The sequence below is a fragment of the Folsomia candida genome, unplaced genomic scaffold, assembly GCF_002217175.1.
Source record: "Folsomia candida strain VU population unplaced genomic scaffold, ASM221717v1 Fcan01_Sc004, whole genome shotgun sequence".
In the NCBI taxonomy this organism is placed as follows: Eukaryota; Metazoa; Arthropoda; class Collembola; order Entomobryomorpha; family Isotomidae; genus Folsomia; species Folsomia candida.
This window is the reverse complement of record NW_019091196.1, coordinates 10122333-10142427: the sequence shown is the minus strand read 5'-3', so window position 1 is coordinate 10142427 and position 20095 is coordinate 10122333. Positions and strand designations below refer to the sequence as shown.

General features: G+C 36.7%; 3 protein-coding genes across 4 annotated transcripts; 2 read left to right on the top strand and 1 right to left on the bottom strand.

Moving 5' to 3' along the window:
• LOC110849347 (eukaryotic translation initiation factor 2 subunit 2) lies at nucleotides 1-1633 on the top strand. Its single transcript, XM_022096751.2, has 7 exons — nucleotides 1-157; nucleotides 220-379; nucleotides 467-685; nucleotides 758-1025; nucleotides 1098-1243; nucleotides 1313-1433; nucleotides 1517-1633. The coding sequence occupies exons 1-7, from the start codon at nucleotides 134-136 to the stop codon at nucleotides 1566-1568; spliced, it is 990 nt and encodes a 329-aa protein (XP_021952443.1). The 5' UTR covers nucleotides 1-133; the 3' UTR covers nucleotides 1569-1633.
• Nucleotides 1634-1862: 229 nt separating this feature from the next.
• On the top strand, nucleotides 1863-5896 carry LOC110849337 (replication factor C subunit 1). The gene is made up of 9 exons (XM_022096739.2): nucleotides 1863-2023; nucleotides 2141-2519; nucleotides 2578-3330; nucleotides 3397-3893; nucleotides 3962-4286; nucleotides 4360-4807; nucleotides 4878-5062; nucleotides 5140-5348; nucleotides 5426-5896. The coding sequence occupies exons 1-9, from the start codon at nucleotides 2018-2020 to the stop codon at nucleotides 5786-5788; spliced, it is 3165 nt and encodes a 1054-aa protein (XP_021952431.1). The 5' UTR covers nucleotides 1863-2017; the 3' UTR covers nucleotides 5789-5896.
• Nucleotides 5795-18546, bottom strand: LOC110849346. Of its 2 annotated transcripts, none has more exons than XM_022096749.2 (33): nucleotides 18220-18546; nucleotides 18011-18126; nucleotides 17666-17920; nucleotides 17388-17597; nucleotides 17139-17305; nucleotides 16555-17065; nucleotides 15874-16488; nucleotides 15670-15753; nucleotides 15422-15601; nucleotides 15207-15352; nucleotides 14914-15138; nucleotides 14533-14817; nucleotides 14178-14454; nucleotides 13655-14103; nucleotides 12914-13577; nucleotides 12225-12835; nucleotides 11724-12142; nucleotides 11537-11639; nucleotides 11069-11451; nucleotides 10539-10985; nucleotides 10254-10469; nucleotides 9950-10188; nucleotides 9682-9885; nucleotides 9473-9610; nucleotides 9218-9402; nucleotides 8996-9133; nucleotides 8634-8913; nucleotides 8313-8548; nucleotides 7706-8252; nucleotides 7474-7618; nucleotides 7070-7396; nucleotides 6885-6984; nucleotides 5795-6806 (listed from the first exon to the last, which is right to left on the bottom strand). In XM_022096749.2, the coding sequence occupies exons 2-33, from the start codon at nucleotides 18057-18059 to the stop codon at nucleotides 6045-6047; spliced, it is 9597 nt and encodes a 3198-aa protein (XP_021952441.2). In that variant the 5' UTR covers nucleotides 18060-18126; nucleotides 18220-18546; the 3' UTR covers nucleotides 5795-6044. The 2 variants fall into 2 exon arrangements, with proteins under 2 accessions (XP_021952441.2, XP_035706925.1); XM_035851032.1 differs by having other exon boundaries at nucleotides 18270-18546.
• Nucleotides 18547-20095: the final 1549 nt, after the last annotated feature.

Sequence of the window (20095 nt, the reverse complement as noted above, 5' to 3'; positions counted from 1 at the left end):
AAGTGGTGAATGGAAAGGAAAATAAAAGTGAAGCAGAAGTGCAACAGCAAGTTGGCAAGTCGGCTTTTCTGATGCAATAAATTTCCGAAATTTTAGAAAAATCTGTTGGAAATTAGAAAAAGAAGAATAAAAAATGGATCCGAGCACGGAATTGGGGGTGAGTCGGTTCATTGTGGGGGTGGTGTTTATATAGATTTATATTTAAACTATTATTTGCAGATTGACCCCTCGTTGAAGAAGAAGAAAAAGAAGAAGATTGATATCGATTCCATGTTGTCTGGCGGTGGGGGTGGTGGTTCCCAATCTGCGAGTGGAGAAGGTGTGGAGAGAAGTGTCTCATTTTTGGAACCGGAAGAAGCGCAATCAAAACAAGAAGGGGGTTAGTTTACTACGTTATCAGTAGTGATTGATGATTCATTAGCAATAATATAGCATACGTTTAATGATGTAATCTTGTGAAATGTAGGTCAATCTGAGTTGCTGGAGTCGTTAGAATCCTTTGGTTTGAAGAAGAAGAAAAAGACCAAGAAACCTACGTCGGCCGCTGAAGTGGACGAACCACTGATTGTCGTAATTCCTGAGGAAAATGAAGATTCGGAAATCGGATTGGATTTTGGTGTGAAGAAGAAGAAGAAAAATAAAGTTCTGATTGGAGACGATGAAGATCAACAAATCGTGGAGGATGGTTAGTAATTTTTATTGTGTAAATAAACCCACAAAAGATACAATGTTTTAAAATTAATTTCTAAATATTTAGCACCGGACATGGTAATCAATTCAGATGATGAGCAGTCGTCGGAGGGTTTACCGACCATTCGTACCGTAACCTCTGAGAAATCCTGGCTTACTTCCGACCGTGACTACACGTATGAAGAACTATTAACGCGTGTTTTTGAAATCATGCATGCCAAGAATCCAGAAATGGCGAGTGGAACGAAACAAAAATTCGTCATGAGGCCACCACAAGTTTTAAGAGTTGGAACGAAGAAAACCAGTTTCGTCAATTTCATGGAAATTTGCAAAATGTATGACTATTTATTTATATTAACTGTTGATATTTTAATTTCAATGAGCTAAATTAATTTCCTCAACCTTAGGCTCCATCGTCATCAAAAGCATTTGTTGGATTTTCTTTTATCCGAGTTGGGAACATCTGGATCCATCGATGGTAACAATCAACTCATCATTAAAGGAAAGTTCCAGCAAAAACAAATCGAAAATGTGCTCAGGCGATACATTAAAGGTATGCACGAAAGAATTCTTGGATATTATAATAAGCATCCTATAAATTATCTTTATTCTGAATATTTAGAATACGTGACATGTCACACGTGCCGTTCCCCCAACACGATCCTCCAAAAGGATTCTCGGATATTTTTTCTGCAATGTGAGGCTTGTGGGAGCAGATGCTCCGTCGCAAGTATTAAACATGGGTATTTTAAACATAGCTATAGTTTGTTTATATATGTTTATATATGTATATATGTATGTATTTATATATGTTTGTTTATGACAGGTTTCAAGCTGTCACGAGCAAACGAGCAGCCATCAGAGCAAAAGCCACATAATTATTTTACGCTGCTTTTTCCATTTATGCGATTAATAAATAAAATTGATATTTACATCAACATAACATTATGCGTTTTTTGCGAATTATTTTTGGAGGTAGTCATTACGAGTTCACACATGTTTGCATCGCAACACAATTTTGAAACAAAGTAATCGGAGATGCCCAAGTTTGCAAATGAATTTGTTTTGTTAATTAACGATGCGAACTCGTAATGAATATGTTTTTGCATAAGAATTAGGAAACAGTAGTGGAGTGAGACCAAGGGATGAATACTCACCAGATTGAGCGCGGAGTGGTGAGCCCGGTAGCAGCCACGATTTAACGACGGAGAAGAGAAAGCTCCCTTCCGCCTTTGTTTTCTTTCCTCGAAAAGAAAGAGGCTTTTTATCCAGACAAACTCGTTTCATTTTAAATTTGTATATTATTAAGATCACTCTCACCTAGAAAATGAAGGTAAGTTATCAACCTAACCACTCCCAGCAAATTGGTTACAAAAATCCAACTAAAAATGAGTCTGACGTATTTAAAACGTTTTGACATATTCAATGAATATTGAACTTAATATTCTAGGTGAATCCGATCAGCAGTTATTTTGGTAAACCATCCACGTCGACCTCTTCCCCACAAGCAACGTCCCCCATCCAAGTTCCTTCTCGCCGTGTAAAGAAAAAGGTAAAGAAACCTGAACCACCCCCAGAAGATGAGGAAATGTCCGATCATGAGGATCCACTCCCACGAAAAGAGAGAGAAAAAAAGAAATCTGAGAAAAGGAAAGCTAGAGTTTTGAGCGATTCTGACGATGAGGAAGCTTTCGTAAAGAAGAAACCAGACAAAAAAGTTGACAAGAAAACCATTGTTGTGCCAGAGAAAAAACCAGTGGTTGAGAAGAAAGTGGAAAGAAAAAATGTGGATCCGAAAGACTATTTTAGTCAAGCAAAAGTTAAACAAGGTAAGATTTATTATTTAAATTGTACAATTAGTCGATTAATTAATCTTTGTCTTTATAGACAAAATTGAGAAAAAGCCGGTCGTCGCCGAGATCCCACCAGTTACCAAGAAAGAAAAGAGGGATGACTCCGAACTTGACAAAAAAGTTGATAAATCTCCACAGAAAAAATCATCACGTTCAAGTTCCCCACAAAAATCCCCCATAAAAGATGAACCCCCCAAGAAACAATTGAAAGTGAGCACTCCTCCACCGGCACAACCTTCGTCAAGCAGTCGCCGCTCTTCTCCACAAAAATCCCCCATAAAAGATGAACCCCCCAAGAAACAATTGAAAGTGAGCTCTCCTCCTCCGGCAAAATCTTCATCATCAAGCAGTCGCCGTTCTTCTCCGCGAAAATCATCGACTCGACCTCAAGTTTCCTCTGATTCTGATTCTGAACCAGATTTTAATCCCAAAAAGAAATCAAAGCCAAGTACATCACGATCTTCGTCTAAATCAAACTTAACCATCACTAAGAAATCTGATAAAGAGAAAGAGAAGGATCCTCCAGAATCAAAGAAAACTCCTGCAAAGAAAACGTCCAAAAAAGAGAAGGAAGAGAAACCGCCCCCCACGGAGGAAGAGAAGAAAAAGAAATCATCTAACTATGCAAAATTTTTAGCTCATCAGACAGCGAAGCCACGACATCTTGGAGAAAAACGAATTCCCATCGGGACAAAGGATTGTTTGGACGGTTTGACATTAGTAGTTACAGGGGTATTGGATTCCTTGGAGCGAGATTCTTGCAAGTCTTTGGTAGAAAAATATGGAGGTAAATTTGGTTACTTAAATCTAAAAGTCATATACTTGATATAATGCCATATTATCGTACTTTCAGCCCGTCTAACTACAGGTGTTAGTAAGAAAACGACCCACTTGATTGTTGGTGATGATCCGGGTGCAAGTAAAATCGCGAAAGCAGAGCAACTTGGAATTCCAATGATAAGCGAAGATGGATTATTAGAAATGATTCGTATTTCTAACCCTGATGGGAATAACAACGATGAAGAAGTTATTGAAATGTTGGACTTGGGAGATGCTGAAGAATCACCACCTGTTCACACTCCTGAGAAGAACAAATCACCTAAAGTAAAAGTAGAAGAAAAAGAAAAATCCTCAAAAGACCGGCCCAAGAAACATACAGATAAAACTGATCGTAGCGCCCCGCTGTCCCTACCGGCACTCCCTCCACCACCACCACCAAGTTTGATGTGGGTTGATAAGTATAAACCAAAAACGATGAAGCAAATCGTTTCACATGGAAAAGAAACGGGAAATGCAACCAAATTAGTTAGATGGTTAAATAACTGGTTTAAATATCATGGAAAGGCCAATGTAAGTATTTAACGTAATATAAATTATATACACATTTTAATGGAACTGATAAAACTAATACCGTTTAGGATAAAGCGAAAACTAATCCTCCAGGATTTCGTGATCCAGAAGGGAAAACGTACAAGTGTGCCTTACTCTCGGGTCCGCCGGGTATTGGGAAAACCACCACAGCACATTTAGCATGCAAAGAAGTTGGCTATGATTTCTTCGAGCTGAATGCATCGGATACGCGAAATAAGAAAGGTCTTCACCAAACGGTGTCTGATGCCCTGTCCTGTAAAACCATGTACGGAGGGATTAATGACTTGACCAAGCAGCACGTTCTTATCATGGATGAAGTGGATGGGATGAGTGGAAATGAAGATCGGGGTGGAATCCAAGAATTAATTGGCTGTTAGTACAAAATTACTAATTAATCATTATTAAATAAATTAACTAATTTGAACTAATTAATTTTTTTCCGCAGTGATAAAAACTTCTCGTGTCCCAGTGATATGCATTTGTAATGATCGGAATCATCCAAAAATCCGCTCCCTTGCCAATTACTGTTTTGATCTCCGTTTTAACAAGCCAACTGTCCAAGAATTGAAAGCATTGGTGGCTACAATATCATTTCGAGAAAAGTTAAAGATTGATCCTCAGCGAGTTATCCAGCTCTGCATTTCAACCGACATGGACATTCGACAAATTATCCACACGTTGGAATTGTACAAAGATACCAATGCAGAAAACGTTTCTGCTCCGAAGAAAGATTTAAGATTCGGACCGTGGGACGTTTGTAGAAAAGTTTTCCTTAAACCAGAACATGAAATGATGAACATTCATGAGAAAACTGGATTGTTCTTTCAAGATTATTCCATCGGATCATTATTCATTCAAGAAAATTATCTTAAAATGATTCCAGTCAAAGCAAAGTCAGTTATTTTTACTTCCTGTTTTTTTCATAATTTAGTGACTAAATAATAATTTGATAAATTATTTTAGGCAAAAATATTCAGAAGCAATTGATCGACATCGTCGATTGGAATTAATTGCACGCAGCGCTGCTGCCATCTCATTAGGTGATGTCGCGGAAACAATGATTCGGAAAACGAATAATTGGTCATTATTACCTGTTCAAGGGATTTTTTCAAGCTATATACCTGGAGAGTTAATGGAATCGAATTTGAGTATGCGCTTTGTTAACTATGTCTAATTAACTCCTGTTCGAATAATTAACTAACAAATTGAATACTTTTATGATTAGGCGGTAACATAGAATTTCCAAGCTGGTTAGGAAAGAATTCCAACAAAAACAAGCGTCAACGGTTACTCCAATCACTGCACACTCATGTCCATCTTCAAGTCAGTGCTAGTTTGGAAGCGTTGAACATGGATTATCTTCCTTATCTTAGGAGAAAGATTTGTACTAGATTAGGCGGTGATGATGTTACTGCCGCTGCGGAAGTCATGGAGGTATGTATTTTGAATTTGTCTCCAGCTATTTGAAATTCTGGTCTAAAATGTTTTAAAAATTGTATCTCTCCATTCAGACATACAGTTTGCTCCGGGATGACGTGGAATCGTTGAATGATCTCTGTCACTGGCCAGGAATGAAGAACCCCTTAGAACATGTTGATAGCAAGACAAAAGCTGCCTTCACGCGGATGGTGAATAAGGAAGTGTTGCCATATGCGAGTGATAAGGGTGTCAAGAAAGGGAGAAAGGCTGCTACGGATGTTGAAGGTTACGGCGAAGAAGAAGAGGAAGTGGGGATCGTTTCTGAGGAGGATGAAGATGCTGATAAAGTGGAGAAAGACGCCATGATCAAAATGAAGAAATCAGGAGGAAGAAAGAAAGCAGCAGTGTCGGAAAGTCCAGCTAAATCGTCCAATAAAAAGAAAGGAAGGAAATAATTATTATTTTGAATTAAATTCAGCATTTATTCGTATTATTGAAAATTTGGAATGTATGTATCATTCATTCTTGGACGGAATAAGTAAATAATTCATTGACAAAAATAATTATCTAATGTTTCAGTTTCAATATTTTTTTTAAATCATAATTTAGCTCTAATTTTAGTTGAGCGAACAGCGAACTTAACTAATCTGTAAAATGAATACAACTAATTATAGCTAATCTTGGTACCGCCGTTCTGTTATAAAACCTACCCTATCCCCCTACAACTTTACCAACTCCACAATCTCTTCCAATTTTCCTAACTCCCCATCTTAATCTTAATATCTCTTTAACCATTAATTCTGGACATTCATCAAAAATCATTGCAACTTCAACGCCAGCACCAGTACCCAATTTCCCCCAGAATTCTTTTTTAACCCACCCACAAACGACCCCATTTTCTTCCAAAATTTCATCTGGCACATCTCCCGTGACATAACCTAAATAATAAGCATAATCATTTTGTTCGTCCTCCCCATTAAAATGAAATCCACCCGAAAACAAAGTCAATGCAGGATTCAAACTTCTGTCAAATCCAACAACCCTTTTTGGCAGTGAAAGTTTAACCCTGTCGTGTAAACTCTGTTGTGCATCACCAATCAGTGCAGAATGCATGTGTAGCGTCGCTTTCGTACTACAAGATCTAAACAAATCGAGATAACTCCCAGCTTCATAGTTTGAAAGTAGTAAAAGGACCGTTTTATCGTCAAATTTGACGGAAGCGAAAAATTCCACTGGACGGAGATAATCATCACTGATCTTCTTGTCCGTTTTTACAACAGATACGAAGTCTTTCGAGCAGTAAATATGTTTCCCCCAACGATCTGAACTACAAAATTTCCACACGGATGTATTTTGCAATGCGAGAGGAAGTTTTAGAGTCCATTTCTCAATTTCATGGAGAGATCCAGAGAGAATAAAGTTTTGAACTTCTACACACGTGCTGTGTTCCATTGCTCGAGCGCGCAGTGGGAGCTACACATATGAGGACATTTTTAATTATTCTTATCATAGAGAATTTTATTTTTAAAGAATTCTTGTAGTTTAGTTTACCTGTTTTTGACATTGAGCTTCTAATTCCAATTCTAACTCACGCTCTTGTTCTTCCTCTAATAATTGATTACTTCGCATCATGTTTGGTACGTATTTTTGACTAAAAAATTTGATTAACACATAAATAAAACAAATTGGAAGGAACAAAAGCATTTGCTTACGATGGGATTTAAAACAAAACTTACACGTGGTCTACAACACACTGTCCATATTCTTCGACAATTGAACTGCAATCCAGCTTTAAACTGCTTTTCCTCGTTAAAACCTTGGCCAATTCCCTCTTGACCCTCTTCAACAAATGATCCACAATGACGGGAAATTCCACAATTTGCCTAGTGTCGCCATACATTGCCTTCAGGTCAATTTGTTCCTTTTGAGAGCAACTTTCAGACAGAACGACGAGATCTGTGTTGAGCTGGAGCGTGTTTTCAAAGATTTGAAGACTACTCAGTTTTTGAGCCATGTAGACACCGGCCGACGACCAATGGACAAACCCATCTCGAATTTGTTGTCTAAAAATTTCATAATTAATTATGTAAAATAAACTAGCCTAATTTTTTAAAAATAATTAGTGTAATAAATTTTTTACTGATTATTTTTTATGGCCCAAAGCAAAACCTCCTTTGCAGTGATTTGACCATTTCCATGAAACGATTTAATAGATTCGTCTACTTCGCTTGATGCCCAAAATACAACATTGTGCCCTTTTCCTAATTTTCTCATCCGCATACAGCCTAATGTAAGGAATTAATAAAATAATATAGATATGTTTAATCCTCATTGTGATCCATTGGGAATTTCACGAACTCGTAAATACTCACCTTGAACAAGTTTATCTTTTCCGACCCCCTTCCCCAAGGTGACCACTGCAGTGTTTCCTTTTGGTATTTTTAAATCAGTGCCCCTCGTGTGTGCATCATCCAAATAGATACAGCATCTATCCAGTCGACTTCTAAACGTGCTCAGTTCAAATGGAATAATATTGTTCATTCTGTCCAGCACCATCAACTTATCGTTCGTGTCAAAGAATACTGCCGCATCGACGCTGACATTTGCATCATGTAGCAATTCCAACCATTTTCGACTGACTTGTTCATTGTCCAATTCCAACATGAGGGCACCAACGTCCAGCAAAATTCGAATGTTGGCTTCTACTAGTTTTTTCAACAAGGAAATTGCAGTTGCTTTTGCCAACACTTCATAATTTTCAGATTGCAAGAGAAGAGATGCTAAAACTCCTCCATTGGTCCCTTTAAGTTCGTTAAGATCACGTTGACGGATTGTTGAAGGGAGAAGAATTTTTGAATCATTTGTTCCACTGAAACCCGTGGTGAACGTGTTACATAGGTCCCATGGACTGCAGCCGATCTACATGTTTATAAGAAATAGGGGTTTAGACGCAAGAAAACAATTGCACAATTGACTTACTTTCCACCCAAATTGCTTAGATTCTTGAGGAAATACGGCTTTGCTCAAGTAGAAATTAATCAAGTTTCGATTATATCTCAGTAGTGGAAAGACAATCTCTGTTTTTTGAAAGAAATCATTGAAATTAATTGAACTAAGCGTTCGAATTTTGCTCTTGTTCGGAAATTTTTCCTCTGAGATTAATGAAACCCATTTGGAATATTCCAAGGGTGGATTTGGTTCCAAATGAAGAAGTGCTACAGGAAAAAAATATATTTTTTAAATTAAAGTTTCGAATTAATCAAGATACATGGTCTATTTGAATTCAGGATATGTACTAACCCCCGAAACAATGTTCCATTTGTTCATCGGTCAATCCAGAATAATAATAAGAAAGTTGGCTTAGCAAAATAGCAACGTCCGGGTGGCCAAATTCAATCCTATCACTGGCAACATCCTTTGCACGAAATGGAACAGCCATACGACGATAGTAATGAGTTGGAACCTTAGCTACACCATAATTCACACGCCATCGTTTCGTTAAGCAATTTACTAAGACGCCACATGCTAAATAGCCACGAATTACTAAAAACAACTCTTGTATGGATTCCGAAAAGGATTTCTAGAATCGGGAAGTAAGATCATGATTTAGAAAATGGATTAATTAAATTCTGTTGAAGGCAGATGTTCCAGTTCCTTCTTACCAAAATAAGATTTAGGCCGTCCCTAGAAAGTTCCTCTTTCGTAAAGAAATCAAATAAGGGCGTAAAAAGTTTTTGTGGGAGGCGTGGGATCTGGATGGGCGTTTTCCCACTGATTATCCTCTTCGCTAGGGAGGATATCTGTATGACGATTATTAATTGTGTTACTAATAATAAATCAATATGTACAAAAGTCTCACTTTGTTGTTTTTAAAATATTCATACCAACTCTCCTGCACATTCCACCTTTAGAATCCTGCAAAATGGATACGCATTTTCCTTCATGCGTTCTTTAAATTCAACAAAACCTGGCCCCATTTTCTCATGCAGCAAACTCAACTCCTGAGGGAGAACACTTAAAATATCTTGAATTACTGTCCATCGGATCGTCCCTCCAGTAACGGGGAGTTCTACCAATTATACATAGCTCACTAATTGGTGAAATAAAAATTGCCCAAAAGAAATAAGAACTTGACTTACGTTTCCCAAGGGTGTAAATCAATTGATATTTGCAATGCAGAATTTCATCCGACTCATCCAACACATCACGCACATTTTCTTTTATCCATTTTTGAAGACGGAATAAACCCATACCATCCTCAAATGCTCCTGCATGGACTAATAGAAAAACCGATTTGAAATATAAAATAGCATAATTAAATTTCATTAAACTATAGTAAAATCCTCACATCTTTCGAAAGCTTTTAAATCTGCAGAGAGTCGATATTCTGGCAATGTCAGTACGATTCCTTTGAGATCTAAACATTCTTCATAAATATCCATCATAGCCTTTGACTGGGGGACGCCGATCTTAAAATCTCGTCGACTTGGAAAACAATAAATCCTTCGGTCTAATAACTGAGATCCTATCTTGAAACTTAGATACGTTTTGTCTGTAAAAAAATAGTTTGTCAATTTCTCTGGTAGATACAGTTGCTTTAGATAAGCGTAACTCACTAATTTGAAACAGACTCTTCAAAACTGTAATCCTGCACAAGTCATTTCCATTTGCTAGAGACAACGCAAGTAAAGGAACAATCACCCAAGTCTTTCCCTCTCCCATGTTTAATTGTATCACAGAATTTTCTCCTTTTGGTGGTTTGATCATACGATCGGCTACTGTGGCCTGGACGGGTCGGATAAGCAGATCCGATTCAATTTCAAATAAAAGCCAGTCCGGTCTCTCGGAGGGATTCCTATCAAATTTATTATTGTTTTAGTAACAATAAATAACAACGACAAATATAATCAAACGATTTACCAATTTTCATGCCCATTATTTGCCAATTCTTGTTGTAACTCTAAATCAGTCAAATCCTTATTAGATTTAGCATATCGAATGCATCTTGAAAATTTTTGCTCAAATGTCATCTCCACAGCATATGCTCCAATTAAGTCACGAAGATCCGTTTCAAATGATGTAGTTGGAGTCTCCAGCAACATTTTTAACATTGTTAAGGGGACAATTCGAGGGAATCTACAGAGGACAGATAAATCAATTAAAAAATCAACTCTAGTTTGCATATATAAATTTGACAGCACTCACAGCTCTGCACTTAGTAATATCTGATCAACCATGGGTTTAGAACCTATCGGCCCATAGGGAATAAATTTCTGTTTACATAATTCCCAAAATTCTTCCCAAACCATTTTATGCTTCCTTTGCTCCCTCGCTAAAAATTCCCATTGGTCTTTATAAGACAATTTATTCTTTGCCAAGGACTTTGACCGCTTCAATTCCCGATGGTGTAAACCCCAACTGGTTTTCAAATCCTGCATATAGTCACACAAGATGGGATCATCATTTGCGAGTTCTAACGGGAAGTCAGGGACGTCGTTATCCGTCGATAGTAATTTTGCCATTTTTGGTGAGTGATTGGTCACGTGGAAAATTTGTCTTGCTAATTCAATTTTACTTTGTTCCCCTTGTTTGAATTCTTTGATAGAGGAGAGTGATGCGAAGTCGATCGTCACACGAGGACGGTAACAGAATCTATATACATACAGAAAAGTTTCTCAGTAAAAAAAAAAAAAAAAATTTAATTAGAAAACAGTAGCAAATCTTAAAGTACTCACGTTTCAAGATGATCCCTCCGATGTTGTCTAAATATTTTTTTGAAATCAGGCATTTTAATTTTTGCCTGTACTTTCAATGATTCCACCGTAGCTGCTACAATCTCCAAGAATTCGTTCAATTCTTTGTTTCTAAACCACGATTTGATCATTAATCCAAGTTCAGTAAGAGCACTATCCAGATCAATCTCAGTCCGATCTTCATATTCGACTTGTAGCCATTCCAGATTGTCAATTGGCCATTGTTTCTCTATTAAATTGGAAATTGATTCAATTTGTAAGTTCACTAAGTCTAATTGGGTTGGTTTCATCCTTTCAGCAAAGTCGAGTTCATTCTCCCATTCTTTCATCTCTTGTATGTTACGATCCAAGTAGGACTCCCAAGACTGCAAAGTTGTAATACAATTATAAAGTTTTGTCTAACTAACAGGTAGCATGTGAAATATATACTTCACTTCTTATGCAAAGTACCTTTTTATATCTTAGCAAAGTTTTTCTAACTTCCTCCTTATCAAAAGTGACTTCTGAAGTGTTAGTGTAACCTTCATAATCTGGTGGGTCCAATTTTTCGAACCTTGAAAGAAACAATAATAATATTTTTAACTAACAGAGAATAAAATCAAGCTAAAATAGACGTAAAATTTCATGTAAAACTCACTCCTCCCAATTAACTGCGATAAGTTGTAACAATTTTAATTGATCAACCGTAGTGAAATCCTTTCTAAAATTGAAATACGTCAGCAAAAATGTCCATTCTGATTTGAGATCTCTCTTTTTAATTTTCCTCGCAAGATTATACAAATCCAGCCAATAATCCCTGAAATCCACTCTCGCCCAAATATACACCCCTTCCTTGATTGGAAATGTCTCTTCTTTTAAAATCCCTTTGAGATCACGACCGCTCATTAATAGACATTTCAACAAAGTCTTAGGATCCGTGGATGTTTTAGAAGCTGTCCAAGTGTGTAATGCTTGTGCCAATTCGCTCGTGCTTTGCACTGTTTCATCCACGGAGAGAAATTCGGTGAAGGGTTCCGTAGAGGGTTCTTCGGGGAGAAACACGCCTTTTATCCGGGACTGAAATAATTTCCAATTTTTATATAACGAAATAATACTAAATAACTATTTTTCTTTGTTGATCAAATAAAAAAACTCTTACAGCTTCGTTGCTATAATAATGTTTATTCCAATAAGCCTTCCAATTTAAGTCTTCCTCCCAGTAGCCTCGATCTTCAATATCTTCATCGTATCCTTTCCATTCGGGATAAAGAAACGCCAACCGTTGACTATCGTCGATTAATTGATCAATGACGAGATAATAAGCATCCCCTACACATCTCAACGGCAATTCTTGCTTGTTATCAATCTGTTCATGACATCGGGTATTTGGTGGGTAGAAGACTCTAACTGGACACAACTTCATAAACATTTTCATCGTCTTTAAACTTTCTTCGTCTAATGGTTCAGAACTAAAGCAGAGTCCAGATTGTAGAATTTGCATGGCCCTTTCGTACCCAGTAACACCAGTAAAAGGATCCTGCATTCCGTAATGGGAATTGGTCAAGGCGTGAAGATAAGCGAGGTATAACCAACCAGCTCGACTATCACCAGCTTTTAATTGTTTTAATCTTGTGTCCACTTCATAGGCGAAAAATGCTGGGGTACGGATATCCGTGGTATCTATGAATACTTGTTTGTTTCTCACATAAGGACGAGCATGGGGGACTAGGAGGATCGAATTCATTTTTGCATTTGAGTTTACGTCGGCATCTAAATGAAGCATTACAAAAGTTATTTATAGTTGGTTTTCCCACAAATAATAGAAAAATACTAAACAAACCAACTAACCTTCCAAAAATAATCCATTCCTCAGACCAATCAAGGTCTCCAACGATTGTTGATTTGTACTCACTCTCATTCCTCGATACTCTTTAGAAACCAAATCCCCCAATCTTCTTTTTCCCCCAGAAGTCGACTGTGCTCCACTATTCCTGTTACTATTGGTAAACACCCTTCTTCCCCTCGTTGTCTCCTCAAGAACCACACCAACATTTCTTACACTAAAAGTCAACCCCATCCTTGGCATGTCTACCGTGTAAACGAAACTCGACTCGTTCATTTGACACCAAACGATCGTAAACCTCCTTTGCTCCAACCTCTCAACAACATTCAAAATGGTTGAGTAATCAGGACAGTTTACATCTATGACGACTTTTTTCTCATCCTTTACACAATAGAGATACACGCCACGTTCCTTTTGCTTGTATTCTAATATATATTCGGGATGTGGGGTGGCTAGTTTAAAATCTTTTTTGAAGAACTCAAACTGTCCAGCCTTATAGTTAAACCAGTGGGTATAGTTTTCAATTAGTAGGTCGGGAATATTTTTTTGGAATCGCCCGTCATCGATTAACTCTAGTTGAATGTCGTTTTCTCGATGTTCGATTATCGTCAGTTTACTGTCCGTCAGATAAAATGAGTAGTTTGATCCGAGGAATTTGTCTTTGGTTATCTGTGAAGAAACCGCATGCAAATTATTCTTCTCGTATGAAATAATATATCATGCAACTGAAGCGAAAGAGCTATTACCATTCTGCCAGGTTGAAAAGCGAACGCTTCAACTTCAAACGATTTACCCTCCCCAAACGCTCTTTGAAAATCGCGATGTTTCTCAATTGTGACAGGTAAATATCCAACGGGACATCCATCCACGAGAAATTGACCTTTTATTAAATCCATCTGAATTCGAGATACTTCACCAAAACCGTCAACGGGATGAATCTCGCAATAATAAACTTGACCATCTTGCAGCATATTCCATCGCATGTTTTGTTTCTCTCGCATTTTCCAAACACAGGATCCACTATGGTGTTTTTCAACAAAGGAAGTTAACAAGTCGCTACATCTGACTCCTTCTTGTAGGAATGGCTCTAAATCAACTCCCAGCTCCTCAATCCTACTGACCATATTTTTAAGACTGAATTTCAATTTGTACTCTGAATCACCAAGCAAAACTAGGTTATCGTGGATTCGGGCGACTGAAATTGAATAAAATTGATAGTCAGTACTTAAATGAATTAGCAAATAATAATAAAGTTCTTTGGTTTCCAACCTGCCAATAACCACTCAATAAAGGTTCCATCGGCGATGATTTCATATAAAAATATTTCATCCACCCGAAATGTTAACGCAATACAACAATTGACTTCAATTAGCTTAATTCTGAGAGAATCGACTTCTTTTCGAGGAGCGGACGTAAGAGATGATAAAATCCGTTGAATCTCTGCGGACCAGCGAACCGTGTCTTTTCTACAATTTCCTAACAGTTTGAATCCTTTCCTTTCGACGGCTGGATTCAATTGACAGATTGTTTGGGTTAGGTATATTATCTATACGACCGATGCAAATGAAATTTTTAAAGTAATCCTCAATAATTCATAGTGAGTAACAAATAGGCAGGTACTCACGGTTAAGACAACGTAGTGATCTTTCCAATTTTGATCATGTTTTGCCCTTAATTTATCCAATAAATCCAGAAATTCTTCACAGAATTCATTGCAACTGAAATCTAACTGATTACTTCTTAAATATTCATTATTCGTCCGATCTCCAACGTTCCACATGACTTGACAAACTAGATTGAATACTGACTCTTCTTTTAAGCTCAATGTTCCAGCGTTTATGCAACGAAATAAGGCACGAAATTGTAAATTCTTTACACTCCGTAACGATTGGAATTCAACAAATTCGGTCTTCGATGGTACATAAGCAAGAAAATAATAAAAATTAGAATCTAGAAATCCGTTAATTAATTTTTGTCGAAAACCTTTGAATAATATTCCAATTACCAATGACAAATCGGGATGACATTCATTTTGTCTAGCAATTGCTTCATTCTGTGTCAGATCTCCATTGATCCCACCCTGCATAAAGGAATATTTCGATCTTTTCTCAACTCTCAGTGTAGTTTTTGCCTTTAAACCGGGTCCTCTCATAGTCACGAGTTGTCCACTTCGAGCGTCAGTTGGGTGGTCGAAAAATTGACTAGCGTACACACAATTGTACCCATTCACCTATGGAATTAAATATTACATTAATCATTTATAAAGTGGTATACGCGGTCGACCTATACACCACGTACCTTAATAAAATCAGCGTCAGGGTTTGACGGATGTAATTTCGAGTAATGTGTCTCTTGAAAGGTTTTCTTTTCACTCCACAGGCTAACATAAAAGGCTTTGTCCCTTATACAGCATGTCCTTATTTGAGCATAGTCGTGCCATGGACCTAAAATGTATTCAAAGTTTTTATTTGATAAAACTAATTCTCCTATGAATATTTTAATCACTTTCTCACCATATAACTCTGTCGTGTTCATATTCCCCGTTATTTCTTGATTGAAAATATGTAATAAGTCACGAAGGACGCCAATTTGTTCGGGAATCATCAATTCAAAAACCACGCTGTTTTGTACATTTACTCCAACCGGAAGAGGACTTTCAAATATTCCAACCCTCATATTCCTTTCTTGTGTAACTATAAGAATCAGATCAGATAATCAGACTTTAATCAATAGCATGGGAAACATTGTTCAAATTACGTACTAAGTTGGCACTTTTGACAGCTCGGAACATGTTTCCTTTTCCAGTTATCAACCACATACTCACACTCAATTTGTCGCGCTTTACCTGGAATATCAAAATAGCTCAGCATAATACAATAAAAATAATAAATTATTATATTATATTAAAAATAATTTTTATTTGTAATAAAAATAAATACAAATGAACTTAATAATCACAACTTACCCTCTAAAATTTGACACTTTCTCCTCGCTTCTCCCACTTCAACCAATTTCTTCTCCACTTGTTTCTGTCCCCAATTTAAAATATAATTTCTCACATCTCGGAACTTCTGCCCAGAACCAAGATTATCCACAAATCGATGTGAAAACGATTCCATTGTTGGAGACACTTCCTCAATCAAACTTGGAAAAGTAGCTTTTTTATCCCTTCTCAAAAAATATGTCTCGATTTTTGCAAGTGCTACTAAATCCATTCGATTCGTAAGTAACAAATCTTTTCCAACAGTCAAATCCACCCCGGCACGATGTTCCAGTAACAGTGGATATCTTTCACAAACGACTTCTTCCCATAAGCGGATAATTTTGAGGAGAGTGAGGATAAATCGTGAGTAGCCGACACAATCGTATTTGTAAAATTCTTTCCCAAGTTTGTAATATTTTAAAAATCCTTCCCAAACGTATCTTCCATCCGCACTACCAATTGAGTGCTGCCAATAGCCAACGTTTCGTTCAAAATCATACATTGTCAGAGTTTTATTGACAAGGATTCCGTCCAGAAAGGCGTAGTTAAACAATTCTCTATTGTCTCGATGACGTATCCCATGGACTTGGATGGGAGCTGGAAGATTTAAGGTTAAAAATAAGTTAATTGGAAACAATTAGTCCACAAAATAATGAGACCCACCTTGCAATTTTGAAACTTTGGTAACCCTTTCAAAAGTACTCCCAGCATTGAATAAACTTGAAAAATGATTAAATTTCAATGTCTGCTTCAACCACAGTTTTATGTCTGATAAATCAAATTTTGCTTCTTTCTTGCTCTCCTCGATAAATTTAGCCGACGCCTTCTTTAATCTGTCGTGGTGAGCATGACAAGAGTTTGCGGTTAATTGTAACGTTTCATTGTAAAGGTCCATTATCCAGGGTGGGTATTCTTGACGCTTATATAGTTTGTCCAATTTAAAGACACGCCGGGCTATTTTCGCCAGGTATTCCAAAAGAGTAATATTTTCAGTTTCAAGTCGATTTTTTATTAGGTGGACCATAAATTGGATTAGGATAATTTTGTAGAGGAAGGTTCCAACTTCCAACCCATATTCTTTGAGGAGGAGTAAATGCAAGGTCACTTTTACACAGGTCCACATTCCAGATCGTCGATGAACTATACCCTCCTTAATTCGAACGCTATCACGAACCTGAATATAATGCATACAATTTTGATAACAGTTTAACTTATTACGTAATTAAGTGATTACTTTAGTCGATTACCTTTTTGAAGACATGCGGAAATTCTGAGTATTCACTAGCTCGACTATCTCTATTTGAAATGACGGACAAGAGCCATTTTGAAATATATATTGGATCAGAGACGTCCCTCTTCTCTATTACGTTCATGTTCGCTTTTTTCACGGTTGCCACACTTTCACGCATGTCAACTATTTAAAAACGTGCATGTTAACAAATTGGATTTAAATTGAAATTATACACAAAACGAAAATTTATAATTGATCTACTGACCTTCATTTAAATCTGCCAACTGTCTCACCAAGGCCTTAGATGTGAGCAACTTACTTTTCGGCGTCGTTACTGTATTCGTAGGATAACTGGAGGCAAAAGTTGAGCAATTGGACATGACTTTTTCGGAAGGGAGTGACAGACGAAACGTAGAAAAAGTAAGGCGATCATTCTCTTGTTGAGTAATCAGTATGGCCGCATTTTGTTCGAAAACTATACAACGCAAAAATATTAACTTGTCAAAAATTGCTATAAAGTTGAATAAAATTTCCACTACTGACCACAAATCGGAAGCGTTTGTCCTACATCTAATGAATCAATCGTAGCCGCGGTCGGTGTGGGGTCTAAGTTTGGTTGATGTGCCTCCCACAATTGGAACGATTGCCATGTTTTGGACTCATTTGGCAAGACTTTGGACAAGACTGTGGTCATTAATGGGAGGAGGACAGGATTGATTTCGGTCGGATGCTTTGTATTGGGGGTGAATGTGGAGGGGAGGAAAACATGAAATAACACGTCTTCGCTCTCACTCGGATCTACATTATATATTAATTATTATTAGATACGAGGATCAAGGTTAATTAGTTAAATCCGCAATTTACAACATGATTCTTGTTATTATTTACCATTCTGTAGTGCGGGCAGTGCCGCTGCCGGTGTGACATGTGGCGTCATGGCGAATTCATTTTTAGAGAAAGATAGGAGATGAAGGGATTGAAGTTCATCAATTAGAGAGCTTCATCTATAAACGTACAAAAGCAAAACTCTTATCACTTATCGAATAGTCTTATTATCAAGAAAAAAATAGGTAATTAATGTACAATTTCTCTTGTACCTAATCGTTCTTTTGAATAGCGACTAAACCATGCTCATGCTTGATCTTACATTGAAAACCTTGAAAGAGTTTAGTTTAATGCAACGTTTTTCCAACAATTAGCTAAATAATACTGTTGTTGACAGCCTACTGAAAGGAATAATTAGACGAAAAATAAAGCTTGCTCGATCGTTGTGTGCTTGAATGAATGCAGGAAAAACAATTCGAGTCAGACGGAATCCTTTCCCTCGACCAAACTTAAAATCTCAGTTTGGTTTCGTCTTGAAACTTGAGAAATGCATGAGATGAAATACAAAGTGAGACAAAAATCTCAACTAAACTAAATATTTATTAAACGTTAATTAACCACTAACCAGACAATTAAATCTGTTATGTTTTAGTGTTATGTTTGGGATAACCTTTATGTGACCATAACCTATGTAAAATGTTGTTGGGTTAATTGGGTAGATAAGATGTTGCTGTTATCTTATCGTAAAAATTATATGAATGAAATAACTGCTGCTGAAGTGCTGACTCATCAATTATTGCATATTTGCCGTTAAAATTAATCTGCTTTGCTTCCAGGCATGATTTATGTGTGCATTAATCATAGAGCTGTATATATAAAAGCGTATTAATAAACATACTTGAGGTTATGTATGAACTTTATAGTAGTCGTTTAAAGGTCGTAAAAATATGTCTCATATTTCAACGTATAAATAACATTATTGAATAGCTTTAGTAGCTATTTATGTGATTGTTTTGTCTGTCTGTCCGTCCATTAGCAGGATAAAATGCCTCAAACGATAAATTAATTTCATTTTAAAACAGTCTGATGTTACTTTTTTACGTTCGTTTACATCGGTTTATTTATGTATGTATTTATGCACATATATTTTTAGTATGTAAGATGAGACGAATAACGTGCATTATTTGTATAATGCAAGCATGTAAATTTCGCATCCATATAAAAATCATTATGCTTATTCAACAAAGTTTAATCACAAATTTTAAACAATGAAAAAGTAAGTACTTTAGTGTAAAAACTCTAATTTAAAAAGAAATAAAAAAAACAGCGACAAAATCAAATTATGATTACATACAAGTCGTCACTGGTGGTAAAGCAATTTCATATCTAAAATTAAACTAAATTTTTTCTCGACATTGACATTTCCAATTTTTCCATTTGAATTGTCACATACAAAGTTTGCACTCGTGTGACAATCCTCATTGAGCACAACATGATGGCATTGCGTTTGCAATTGCAATTACAAACGCAATGCCATCCTGCCCACGAGGAAAACGGTCAAAAAACTTTTTTTTCAAAACAACTGTTCATTATAAATTTTACAAAGAATGAGTCTTTACAAAATGTGGACAGGATGTTATAATTGAGCCCTATTCAGAATCCTCACAGTCCACTAGTTTTTCTAAAATATCACAAATATCTATTTTGTACCCAATAATAATAACGAAATGCACATGTCTGGCATTTCTCATGGCATCACATCGCAATTTGTCACATCTATTTTATCCGTGACAAAAAAAAGAAGAGACAAAATAAACTAAACTAAACTAACTGTACCGACAAAGCAGAATAAATAAACTGCTCGAAATATATGTAGCCCACCACCAAAAGTGCATGACACTTGAACAAAATCAATTCATTCTCAGGGAGTCGTTACCCTTTTAAAAATCGACAAATAATACACCTTCTGCTCACCCATTATCATCCGAAAGTCACCCCTCACTGCCCCATTGTTTCACATGCAAAACTCTTTTTTTTCTAAAAAGTACACATAAAGATTTGTTAATTTCCTCAAATGTGGTAAAACCACTCGTATGTAAAACCTTGCCATCTGCATAATCGTAAAAGCCAACTAAGTAAAAGGCTTAA